General features: G+C 70.5%; 1 protein-coding gene across 2 annotated transcripts; it reads left to right on the forward strand.

The window, feature by feature from the left end:
- Window positions 1-154: 154 nt before the first annotated feature.
- Window positions 155-10805, forward strand: TBKBP1 (TBK1 binding protein 1). Of its 2 annotated transcripts, XM_035313439.1 has the most exons (10): window positions 155-374; window positions 1845-2081; window positions 2161-2283; window positions 2352-2456; window positions 2708-2861; window positions 2958-3136; window positions 3212-3261; window positions 8448-8566; window positions 8774-9513; window positions 9733-10805. In XM_035313439.1, the coding sequence occupies exons 2-10, from the start codon at window positions 1860-1862 to the stop codon at window positions 9859-9861; spliced, it is 1821 nt and encodes a 606-aa protein (XP_035169330.1). In that variant the 5' UTR covers window positions 155-374; window positions 1845-1859; the 3' UTR covers window positions 9862-10805. The 2 variants fall into 2 exon arrangements, with proteins under 2 accessions (XP_035169330.1, XP_035169331.1); XM_035313440.1 differs by lacking the exon at window positions 155-374 and having other exon boundaries at window positions 1841-2081.
- Window positions 10806-12636: the final 1831 nt, after the last annotated feature.

The raw sequence follows: 12636 nt of genomic DNA on the forward strand, positions 1-12636 counted from the left end.
GCAGCCCCCCGCAGCCCCCCAGCCGCGGGGCGCCGGGTGCCGGAGCTGTCCCCATCCCTGCCCGCTCCCGTCCCCCCCGTGCTCCGTCCCCACGCCAGGGAGCTGCAGCCTCGGTTTTGCTCTCTTTAAAGGCGTCCGCGGGCCTCCAGGAGGGGCCAGCCGCTGGGAACCAGGAGGGGGCGAAGCCGGCACGGAGCCTCGGGGACCTCCTGCGTTGCCCCTGGAGCCTAATGACAACGCCGCCGCCTCCCGCTGAGCCTCTCGCTGCCGACCTCCCCAGCGCCCGCCTCGCTGCCCGCGCCTGAGGCGCCCGCGTCGCAGCCCTGCCCAGCCCACACCGCCTCGCCCCGCGCACGGGGCCCGCTGCAAGGCAGGTGTCCCGGGGGGTCCCGCACGGTGCACTTGGGGAAACCGAGGCACCGCGCAGGGAGCAGCTGGGCCAGGCTCCGGGCTCCGTACCCCGCTGGGAAGCTTGGTCCCAGCGTCCCCGTGCCCTGCGTGGTGCCCCCTAGGGCACCCTCCAGCCCCAGGACTCTTGGGTCTTGTTCTGGGGGAGCCCCCAGGGACCTGGGGAGTCCAGCCTCGGCTTTCGCATATTTTTGGGGGCCTTCATGATGATGGTGCCCTCCCTGCCCAAGCGGGGGGGATCCCGGGGTGCCCCATCCCCTCTGTCACTGCTCCAGGGGGTGGATTTAAAGCCCTGAGGACAGCAAGTGGGGACAGATGAGGGGCCGCAGTGCTGGGGGTTTTGTCTGCATTTCGTGCTCCCCATCCCAGTGAAGGCTGCAAGGCTCAGCCCAGGGCTGCCTGTCCGTCCCCCCCCCCCGGCCTTCCCAGGAGCTGGGGGCACAGGGAGCAGCCGGGGGTTCTGCCTCTGGGGCTGGGGCAGCGAGAGCGCTGGGCTGGCCCTGGGCTCTGGCCGTGGCTGGGGGGCGCGACTGTCCCTGCCTGCCACCCTGCAGAGCTCCCCTCCCCTCCCTGCCTGCTCTGATGAATTATTTGTGTGGCCGTGGCTCCCGGATGAGGCCGCGCCACGCCGCTGCCTGCGGGTGGGATGGGGCGAGCTGCCCCTGCTGCCTCCTGGCCGGCTCTGGGCACGAGCTCCCCGCGGGCTGGGTGCCCGCTCCGCCGCACACTGAGCCGTGGGGGCTCCCGCTAATTGTGTGCCTCGAGATAACGCCAGCTCGGCGGGGACAGCTCCGCTGCTGGCAGCCTGGCCCCCAGTGAGCGCGGGAGGGCATCGAGCAGCAGAGCCTTTCGGGAGCCTCTTCGGCCCCAGCACCCTGCTCACAGGTGGCTTTGTGACCGTTGTTCTGGGGACAAATCCTGCCATGCTGGGGCTGAGCAGCAGAGCTGGCCAGGCAGGATCAGGCCTCGCTGGGGCTGTGCTGTGAGCCAGGTAGCTCCTGGGGGTGAGCGGCAGCGCCGGAATATAGGGCACCGCGCGGGCTCCGTGCCGCGTGGGAGGGCGGAAAGCAGCTCGCGTGCGTTGCGGGGTGGGAGTCGGCGGCACCGGCCGCTATTTCTGGCACTCGCTCCCTGGGGGACATTGGGAAAGTCACCGCGTCCCCCTGGGGCTGCTCCGCCGGGATGCTCTCTGCCGTCCCAGCTCCTTGATGCCAGCGCCCCCCCTCCTCCCCAGCATCTTGGGGCGCTGCTCGTCCCCTGCTCCCCCCCTTCTGCGGCCAGGAGAGGTGACACGTGGCCCGTGCCCCCCCGCTGCCGCAGGCAGGGACCTGTCCCCTCCTGCCTGCCCGGCGGCCCTGCAGCTCCGAGGGCCCCTGAGCCGCTGCGGCCGCATCTGTCCCCGCCTCACCCCGGGGTGCTCGCGTCCCCCCAGGCAGGACTCGCGCGGCGCCATGGACTCCATGTTTGAGGACGACATCAGCATCCTGACGCAGGAGGCGCTGGGGCCGGACGAGGACTGGCTCGACAGCCCCAACACCGACCTCTCGGGTGAGATGTGCTCGGCCTCCCACTTCGCCCTCATCACCGCCTACGACGACATCAAGAACCGCCTCACCGGGCTGGAGAGGGAGAACTCCACGCTCAAGCGCCGCCTCAAGATGTACGAGGTCAAGGTGAGGGCCCGGGCCGCGGGCTGGGGGGGGGGGGCTGGGGCCGGGGGTCCCCGCTGACGGCTCTGCCCCGCGGCCTCAGTACCCGCTGATCGGCGAGTTCGGGGAGGAGCACATCTTCTCTGTCTATGAGGCCAAGGAGACCTCGCTGCTCAAGAGCGAGAAGGCGTCGCTGCAGCAGCAGCTCAACCAGTTCCAGCACGAGGTGAGCGGGGCCAGGGGCGCCGGGGGCCGGGGGGGTCCCCGGGCCGTGTGCTGACCCCTGCCCTGCAGCTGCAGAAGAGCAAGGAGCGGGAGGAGCAGCTGGACGAGATGATCCAGGCCTACGAGAAGCTGTGCGTGGAGAAGGCAGACCTGGAGTCGGAGCTGGGCGAGATGGTGGGCGCCTGCGGCTGGCGGGGGCGCTGGCACGGGGGGGGTCACTGGGTCCCCTTCCCCACGATGGGCAAATCGCTTCCCCCCCGGCGAGCTGTGGTGGCCGTCGGTGCCACCGCCGGGACTCGGTGGGGATGCGGTGATGCAGGGCCGAGGGCTCATGGGTTGGGGTGCCAAGCTGCGGGTGTGCAGGAGGTGCGGGGGCAGGATTAACCGGGGGGCGGTGGGGCTCACCCCTCTGCCCCCCCCGGCAGCGGGCGCTGGTGGAGACGCACCTGAGCCGCATCCGGAGCCTGGAGCAGCAGCTGCGGCAGCGCGACGGCGGCGCCTTCCCCGGCCTCGGCGCCCCGCTGCCGGGCCAGGAGGTGCCTTTCCTCTCCCTGCACCCCAACCCCGCGCTGAGCCACGGTGAGCCCCCGGCGCACACACCACGGCCTCCCCCCGGGGGCCAGCCTCTGGCAGGGCGCCCCGCGGCCGCGGCGCTGAGCCGTGCCCTGCCCGCAGTGCTGGATCGTCCCGCGGGCTGGCCGAGCCGCGGGCTGGAGGCCCCGGGCCGGCTGGAGGCCGAGCTGGAGGCTGCGCGGCAGGAGGCTCAGCGCGCCCAGCACCGCGAGGAGCACCTCAAGGCCGAGTGCGAGCGGCTGCAGGCGGAGCTGAAGCACCTGCAGGACACCCGCGAGCAGGTACGGCGTGGGCAGGGTGCGGCCGTGGGGACGCGGGAAGGGGGCCGGGGGCTCACGGACGTGCCCTGTCCCCAGGAGCAGTCGGAGCGGGACATGGCCTGGGTGAAGAAGATGGGCGACGACCAGTAAGTGCCCGGGGACGCGTGGGGTGAAGGCACGGGGGGACCCCGGGAGGATGGGGGGGCAAAGGGGGGGCACGGACACGGGGGTGCTGGGTGGGCACCCGCTGCCCCCTCGCCCTCCCTGGGGGCAGGACGGGGGGGGGGGGGGGGGGGGGCGCCCCCTCCCCCCCCCCCTCGCCCCGGTCGCGGGGGGCCCCGGGGGGGGGGCCCCCCGCCGGGGGGGGGGGAGCGGGGGCTGCCTCCAGAGGGCGCTGCTGCCGCGCAGGCACCGAGCCGAGCCGAGCCGAGCCGTGCGGTGCTGCTCCGTGCCGAGCCGTGCTGTGCGGTGCCATGCCACGCTGCTCCGTGCCGAGCCGTGCTGTGCGGTGCCATGCCGCTCCATGCTGCTCCATGCCGTGCCGTGCCGTGCCGTGCCGTGCCATGCTGCTCCGTGCTGCTCCGTGCCGAGCCGTGCTGTGCGGTGCCATGCTGCTCCATGCTGCTCCGTGCCGTGCCGTGCCATGCTGCTCCGTGCCGTGCCGTGCCATGCTGCTCCGTGCCGTGCCATGCTGCTCCGTGCTGCTCCGTGCCGTGCAGTGCCATGCTGCTCCATGCTGCTCCATGCCGTGCCATGCCGTGCTGCTCCGTGCCGTGCCGTGCCACGCTGCTCCGTGCCGTGCCACGCTGCTCCGTGCTGCTCCATGCCGTGCCGTGCCACGCTGCTCCGTGCCATGCCATGCTGCTCTGTGCTGCTCCGTGCCGTGCCATGCCACGCTGCTCCGTGCCGTGCCGTGCCATGCAGCTGGCAGCACCAGCGGCGTGCCCAGGCTGCTCCCGCTGTCACTCTGCACGACCCCCGCCAGCAATTTTTGGGGGATTTATTTACATTCACACTGGTGCAGCTGGGCGCAGAGCCGACGCAGTGCCAGCAGCAAGGGGGGTTCCCAGCTCGGGTTCTCTGCCCGGCCTCCCCCTCGCTGCAGCGCTGAGCCCCAAAGGCACCACCCGGCTCCAGGAGAGGGGCCGGGAACCTCCGGCCTCGGGGGGGTCAGACCGAGGCACCCCCAGGTTTGGAGCAGGCCCAGGGGAGCTGTCAGGCTGGGCCAGGCCAATGCAGGGCATGGTGCGGCGATGTCCCCCCAAGCAGCACGCTTCTCCCTGGCAGCAGCCACCCATGGCCCGTTCCCTTGGGCAGCAGCCCCGTTACCCCGCTCTCCTCCTCGTTCCAGCCCCAGGCGCCTGTCCCCACGCTCGGGACACGGTGGGGGCTCCGTTCCCTCGCCCCCCACAACGTGCAGCAGGCGAGCGCCGTGCCACATCTCCTCCAGGCGGGCGGCGAGGTGCCGGGGCCGGCAGCCGCGTGCGGCCGTGCCGAGCTGTGGACAGATAAAAGCTGACGCCTGGGACTCGTGGGGCGCGGGGACGGGAAGGTGCCGGGATTTTTTCCCCTCCTTTTTCTCGCCGCGATGGATGCTTCTGCCGTGTGTTGTCTCCCTGGAGTAAATCAGCGCCTCGGTCGCAGCGGGGCCGCCCTGATCCACGCTGATCTCCCCCGAGGCTGGGGCTGACCGAGGGCTGCTGCAGCCCCGTCTCCCCGCCTCGCGTCCCAGCAGCCGCCCTTCACCCCCGAGCTTCCTCCCTTTAATTCGCTTTGGTTTTGGCAAAGCTCAGCCCCACCGTGGCTGCGAGAGGCGGGTGTCCCCCCCCGCAGAGCCTCTGCCCCTGCCCTTGCCATCCAGCGCCCAGCCCTCCCCTGGAAACAAAGCTCCCAGCGCCTTGTTCCTGATTCCCAGACCCTCTCCAGTTGGGGTGGGGAAACTGAGGCACCGCAGGCTCCGTGCCCTCTGCCCGCAGACAGCAGCAGAGCAATCCCCACTTTTTGGGGCACTTCAGCCCTTTCCCCCGGGCTGGGATGGGGAATTAAGTTTTTCCTCCACGGCGTTGCCTTTTCTTGTAAATAAGGCTCTTTTTTGTAACCTGCTCCTTTCCACCACTTTTTTTGGCGTGAAGGGCACGCTATCTCTGCTTTTCATCTTTGGGTGACTTTTCTTTCTTTCTTTTGCCAAATTAGTCAGCCTGCCTCTGTAGTGCGCCCGCAAGGGCAGGAGGGGTTGGGGTTTGACTCACTGCCTTCGATGGCAGCGCTTGCTTTTGTTGTGGAGGCGGCCACGCGATCGCCGCTGCCGCGCCTGCTCCTTTTTTGAGGGGAAAGGAGACTTTGAGCCAATTCCTGGTGCAGCCACGGCAAAGCATCTCCAGTGACCTCAGCAGCGTGGAGGGAAGCACCGACCTTTTATTTTTCCTCGATTTTGCCCTTTTGTGTCCCTTCCCAGCTCCTGGCCGCTCCCACCTGCGCTAGGGCCCTTTCCCAGCCAGGTGCAGAGGCCAGCGCAGCCCCAGGGGTCGGGGCTGGGCGCGGATGGGGTCGGTGACACCCACGGCACGGGGCTGGGGGGGACAGGAAGACACGGGACAGTGCCCCACGGCCTGGGGCTGTTCTGTGGGATCTGTCCCATGTGAGATCTCCAGTGGTGGAGGTGCTGAGAGCAAGGGCGCTGGGTGCGGGCTGCGGGGGGCACATCCCTGCCACCCTCCTGTACCTCCGGCTTCCCCGCCGCCACGTTCATTTTTACGAGCTTTTGTGGGTTTTAATGAATCTCAGGGGAGCCGGCTCCCTGAGCAGGGAGGGGTGGGCTGAGCACAATCCCCTCGGTGCACAGGGGCACGGTGGCACCTTGGGGACGTGCCCAGTGGCTGCAGGCTGACACCGGCCCCCCCGTGGGGCCGGCAGCCGGTCCCGGTGTGACCCTGTGCGCCCATGGGTGCTGCTGCCACAGCTGCCGGCCTCCGCGCCTCCTGCAGCCGCAGCAAGGAGCCTCCCCAGCCTCGCTCCCCGTCCCTGACGTCCCGCAGGGTGCAGAGCCAGGAGGGGAGCAGGATCTGTCCCACGGACCCCCCCCTTCGGTGGCAGTGCCAGGGTGTCCCTGTGCCCCTCTCCCAGCCAGCAGCTCCCCGGGGCCCCATCCCAGTGGCGGGGGGGCGAGAGGTGGGTGCCCAGCCGTACCCCCAGCAGCCCTGGTGCACGCTCTCCCCCTGCCCACCCCCTGCCCACGCGCAGATACCAGATAAGCCTGTGGTTTGTGCTTTTATTTAAGGGCTCCTTCTTGTTTACCAGGCGTAACTCGCTCGAGGTCACCCCTTCCCCCCTCCCCAGGCAACCGCAGGCCCCATGTGGAGGACGGGCCCCCCCCGTGCCCAGCACCCCCTGCCTGGCTGGGGGGGGGGCTGTGTCCTGCTCCTGCACCCAGCAGCTCCCCAGCGAGCGGGGGCCTGCGCTGACCCCGGTGGCAGGGAGGAGCCCCCCTGTGCCCGGCTGGGGGCACTGGGGGCACTGGGGGCACTGGGGGGCACCCTGCGGCTGGGCAGGAGCGATGTGATGTGGTTGGCAGCGCTGCCCCGCGGGGGGGAAGTGGCACTGCCCCCCCGGACGGCCCCACCGCAGCACTGGGCAGGATGCGGGGTCCCCGTCCCCATGGGGCAGCTGGGACCCCAACCCCCCCTCCAGGAGGTGACCGGGGCGGTGCGGCGGGGGGGGGGGGGGGGGGGGGGTGTGCCCTACAGATAGAGGCTGGGTTTGGGTGGAACGAGCTGCGAGTGCCCCTGCAAGTTGTGTGCCTTTATTGGGGTGGGAAGGGGGGGCGTCAACCCCTGGCCACCCCCGTGCTTCACCGGCCACCACCCGGGGATCGCGGCTGTGCTCGCAGCCCTGCGCCATCCTGCCCTGCCCCGCCGCCCCCACCGCCCCCAGCCCTCTCCTGGCGTCCCTCCAGGGACACGAGGGGACAGCAGGGACAGCGGCGCGGGGCAGGAGAGGTGGCAGGGGGCACGCCTGGGCCAGCGGGAGCCCCGCGGGATCCGGCTGCTCCCGCCAGAGCAGCGTCGCTCCCCGGCACTTCGGGGCCTGTGGGCGGCTGGGTTTTCGGCAGCTGTTTTGTTCTCACGTCTTATCTGCAGTTGCGTATCAAAACTCACATTTTATCCTGAAGCAGCAATTTTCAGGGTGTGGGGGAGCTGCACCGATCCTCCCCAAAAGCCCGGTGGCTGCCCTGGCTCCGGGAGGGACCCTCGGGGCCGCTCGTTGCCCCCCATCGCGGTGCTCTGCCCGGGCTCCGGGCTCGATGCGGGGCTGGGGGCTGCTCGGCGCCCCGCTCACCCTGGCGCTGCGCTCCTCCACCCCAGCGCTGCGGTTTTCACACTTCCTCCCTGCTTCAGCGTGACTTTGAGAGGCGCGGGGTGGCCCCGGGGCAGGGGGTGCTCCGGTCAGCCAAAATCCAGTGCCAGAGCTGGAGCCGGGCCCCCGCTTCGAGCTGCGGCTGCCGTGGCAGCGCTCCCCGGGCTCCAAGTTGTGTCGCGAGCACTGAGGGACCCCAGCGCTCCGCAGGGGGAAACTGAGGCAGCCGAACCTGGGCACCGAGAGCTCGGCCCCGGGCGGGGGCACGCACAGCGCCCGTGCCTCCTGTGCCTCTTGTGGGGAGGGCTGGGGGGGCTGGGGGGGGGGATGCGGGGCTGGAGGCCGTCAGCGACGCCTGGCCGAGGTTTTTGGGAACCGTCCCGTGTGGCCCCCCCCGGAGCCACCCAGCGGGGCTGTGGGGCCTCTGGGGATGTGACACGGGACCGAGCTGGGGAAACTTCATCTTTTCTTTTCCTTTTCTTTTCCTTTTCTTTTCCTTTTCTTTTCTGCCCGTGGTAAGATCGCAGGGGAGGCAGCGCGGGGCAGACCTGTCGGCTGCTGTTACGAGCGGCGTCTCCCGGGTCCCGGGGGTGTCACAACGGCTCAGTTCAACTCGCCGTGCGCGGCGGCGGGCGCGCCGAGCCTGACAGCCCCGCGGGAACCTCAGGAGATGGGTTCTCCCTTCGCATCACCCGAGAGAATATGTTTTTTAAAAGTGACACCCAAGTTGGGGGAGAATTGATGACTTTGTCAGGGCCTTTGAAAGCTGTTGGTGAGCTCAGTGCCCACCTCCCTCCCGCGCCTTGTGCCTGCGCTCCTGCTCCTCCCGGCACCTGGGCAGCAAGGCATGGCTGCAACTTTTCCCTTTGGAGTCCGGGAGCCCGCTTTGGGGTAGTTCTGGGTGCCTGGCGCAGGGAGGGTGCTGCTGGCCTGGGGCTGGGGCCGCTCTGCCCTCGGTGACGCGCTGTCCCCGCCGCAGGGTGAACCTGGCGCTGGCCTACACGGAGCTGACGGAGGAGCTGTGCCGCCTGAGGAACCTCAGCTCCCTGCAGAGCCAAATCCTCCGCGCGCTGCTGCAGGAGAAGAGCCTCAACGGCGGTAAGAGGGGCCGGGGGCGCTGCGAAAAATGAAGAGCGTGCTGCCTGCCCTCATCCTCCGGGCACCGCAGTGCTCCTGTGCATCCCTCCCGGGAGCATCCCTCCCACCGGCTCTCCAGGACCCCCCCCATCCATCCGGGGTGCACGCGGGCGCTGCCGAGCTGACGGGGGCATTTTTTGTGTCCCCCCCTCCCGTTTTGCTTTGCAGGCCAGCGCCACTCCCCGCTGTCCCAGTGCCACTCGCCGGCCCAGCAGCGCCGCTCGCCCGCCCCGCAGTGCCCCTCGCCCGCGCCCGGCCGCTCCCCGGCCCCGCAGTGCCAGTCCCCGGCGCTGCAGCGGCGCTCCCCGGCCCCCCAGTGCCAGTCGCCCGCCCAGCAGCGCCGCTCGCCCGCTCCGGGGCCCTGCCAGTCGCCGGCCCAGCAGCGCCGCTCGCCCGCGCCCACCTCCAGCCCCTCGCCCGCCCAGCAGCGCCGCTCCCCGGCCCCGCCGCCCTGCCCGTCCCCGGCCTCGGCGTCCCCGCACCGGCTGCCCGGCGAGAGGATGGAGCTGGGCTACGCCAAGCCCTCCAGTCGCCACATCAAGGCCGGCTTCCAGGGCCGCCGCAGCTACTCGGAGGTGAGCAACGTGGCCCTGTACCAGCAGAGCCGCTCGCTCTGGCTGCAGCCCGAAGCCTCGACGCTCCCCAAGCACCGGCCCTACGGCGAGGTGTACCTGGGGGGCACGGGGGCCCCCCTGAGCGCCCGCGAGCCCTTCGAGGAGCACGTGCGCTTCGAGAAGCAGTCGTCAGACGAAGAGGACTGGGCGGTCCCCAGCCCCCCCAGCCCCGAGGTGGGGGCCGTCCGCTGCGCCTCCTTCTGCGCCGGCTTCCCCATCCCCGACGCCGCCGCGCACCGGGCAGCTGCCGCCTATGCCAGGACCGAGCACGCCCAGTCCTGGCCCTCGATCAACGTAAGAGGGACCCCTGCCCGCCCCAGGGCCCGGGGCGGTGGGTGGGGGCAGGCGGGGGCCGGGACCCCCCCTCCTGACAGCCCTGCAGCGTGCCTCGGTTTCCCCCGCGGCTCCCCAGCCCGCGCCCAGCAAAGGAGCACGATGGTGGGAGGGGGCTGGGGGCGAGGATCGGGCCCGGGCCCTGCGGAGGTGGGCTCAGGGCTGCCCCTGTGCCCACAGCTGCTGATGGAGACGGTGGACTCGGAAATCCGGAGCTGCCCGCTGTGCCAGCTGGCCTTCCCCATCGGCTACCCAGACGATGCTTTGATAAAGCACATTGACTCGCACCTGGAGAACAGCAAGATCTGAGCTCCTGCGCCCGCGCCGCCCTCCTGGCCGCGGGCTGCCCCCTCCCCGGACTTTGGATGCTGCATGAGAACACAAGGAGTGACACGGCTCCGAAATACCTCCAAGTATTCAGTAGCTGCGGAGGGACTGACCCCACAGGAGCCCCGGGCCCCTCCTGGCCTCGCGTGTAAGTGGGTTTTCCCCACTCCCCCTTGCCCCGTCCCTGCATCCACGGAGAATTCGGATGCTCGAAGCAGGATGCTCGGGATGCTCTGGGCTGGGTCCGGGGGCTGCTGGTGGGGACCCGCCTGCACCCATGGGTTTCTCTGCTTGATCTCAGGGAGGATTTGAGGGACCGGGTCCTGGATCTGGCCCCCAGAAAGCAGGTGAAGGGAAGGGGCCGCCCCTTCTGGGGCTCACTGGGTCAGAATTGGCTGGGGGGGAGCTGCTTGTTCTCGGTCCCCCATCTCTTCCCACCAGTTCAAGCATCTTTCCAGTCTTTTACATTAAAAGCCTCTCCCCCGCCCCCATTTCTCCCTTCTCCCCACAACGATGCTGCTGAGAAACAAACCCCACGGCCCATGGCACAGCATGGACGTCCCGCACCACTGCACTGAGCTCTGCGGCCACCGGCACCCCTGGCCCCCGCGGGGCCGTGTGGCTGCCTGCCCCGGCCCCGCGCCCCCGGCCCCTACCCATGCCCCCCACGTTTGATCTACCTCAAAGCCGCCGAGAGGCCCCCGACGTCGGGAGGGGGGGGTCTGCGGCACCGTCCCCCCGCCGCCGAGCCACTCTGCGCTGCATGCCCCCCCCGTGCCACGGCGCGCACTACCCGAGGGCTCGGCTGGGGTCCGGCCCCTGCTCCCTCGGGGTCCCCGTGCAGGGGAACCCACGCTCTGTGCAACGCCGCCGAGTCCAATAAAACCCTTCCCCAGTGCCCAAAACACTGCTGGGAGCCAAAGCTGCCACCTCTCTGCTGGTCCCCGGGGAGGAGGGGGACAGGCTGCGGGTGTCCTGCAGCGGGGCGCGTGGTGCCTTGGTGTGTCTGGCCCCGGGGCCGCCCCGGGCAGGGTCCCCTTGAGCTGGTGCCCGTGGGGTGACCGGGTTCGGGGTGCCCGTTGCGAGTAACCTACTAAGATGGCCCCGTTCCCAGCACGGCGGGATGTTTCGGGTTTACTGCTGTGGCAGGCAAGAAGAAATAGGACAATCAAAACCAAAACAAAACTGCCGTGAACCCCGGGGGTGATGGCACGGCCGAGACCCAGCCCCGCGGTGCCAGCCCTGACAGCAGCGCTGTGGCCGGGCCAGCACCCTCGGGGTCCCCGTGCAGCTGGGGAAACCCTGCCCTGAGCCTGCCCCAGGCCTGGGGGGCTGTGGGTGCGTGGTGGGGCCGGGGTGGGTGGGCGCATGGGGTTGGTGGCACGAAACACCAGCCCCAAGCCCCCTCTGCTGCGGAGCCGCTCCCTGTGATGGGGCCGAGCGTCACCGCGGTTCCTCGGGGAGGGTAAAATGGGCATGGGGGCCCAGAGCCCCGCCGGGACCCCCCGCCCCGAGCAGCTCCGCTCTGCCTCATCCCTGCGGTGTGGGACAGGCGGAGGGGGCGAGAGAAACGCCCGCAGCGCAGGGGCGAGCTGCGAGGCCCCGGCGCGGCGGGGCCCAGACCGCAGCGGAAGCCGGCAGCCGGCGAGGTGCCGCTGAGCACAACGCGGCTGGGGCGGGGGCGCACCGCGGGGCGCAGAGGGAGGGGGCACCCCCCGGGCACGACACCCGGGGGAAGGTCGCCAAGAGTCCCCGACGGGCTCGTTCGCACCACTGCCGCTTGTCCCTGGCTTCGATAGCGGCCGAATGGCGCCTCCGAGCCCTGCCTGGGGTGGGGGTCGGGGTCCCGGGGGTAGCAGCCGTGGGGGGCCCCATGGGGTCCAGCTGCAGCCAAACGCGAGGCTCGGAGGAAGGGGCTGCCCTGCGCACCAGGAGGCTCCGTCCCTCCCAGACCTGCCCCGGTGAGGCCTGCAGCCTCCCCGTGCGCTGCTGGGGGGTGGTCCCGGGGGGGGGGGTCTTATCCAATTCTGTGCCCTACAGGGTGCACAGGCTTGGAGCCAAGACACCCAAAAACCTGGCTTATCTCAGGAAAGCCCTGCCCACCCGCCCCGCGCCGGTAGGGCCCAGCAGCGCGATGAGTTGTGGCAGTTCCCAGAGCTCAGCAGGGCCAAATTTGGGGGGGGTTGGGGGGTAAGGGGGGGGCTCCATCCCTGCTCCCCACAGCTCGGTGTCAGCGGGGCGAGAGGTGGCCCCGGCACGCAGCCAGCTCCAGGCTGTGCGAGCGCAGGGCTGCGGCGATGGTGTGAAGCAGATACGGGCTCCGCAACGCCTGCGCCCGAGCGGCAGCAGCTGCGCCGCGCGTTATCGGGGGCCGATCTCTGCATCTGGCGGGGGAAGGAAGAGCAGCACCTGCCGGGGACGGGCCGGATCCTGCCCCCAGCTGGCACGGGCAGCCCAGGTGCCGGGCAGCGAGGCCGCGGTGGCTCCCCGAGGGATGGGCTGCTCCAGGGAAGGGTCCCCAAAGGAGCCAAGCGGGGGGGCTGCACCCCCCCACAGGACTGCTCCCTCCCAGGGCTGCATGGAGGACGCCCAGGGCTGGCTGTCACAGCCCGGCTCGGTCCCCAGTCTCCCACCAGTTTGTGCTGGGACAGCGCTGGGCGGGGGCCCCGCGGGGCGCAGGGGCTGCCCCCCCCGCCCACTCTGCCCCCAGCTCCTCTCTCTCTTTTTTTGAAATCACGTGATAAATTTCAAACGGCG

This window comes from Oxyura jamaicensis, unplaced genomic scaffold (assembly GCF_011077185.1).
Source record: "Oxyura jamaicensis isolate SHBP4307 breed ruddy duck unplaced genomic scaffold, BPBGC_Ojam_1.0 oxyUn_random_OJ87, whole genome shotgun sequence".
In the NCBI taxonomy this organism is placed as follows: domain Eukaryota; kingdom Metazoa; phylum Chordata; class Aves; order Anseriformes; family Anatidae; genus Oxyura; species Oxyura jamaicensis.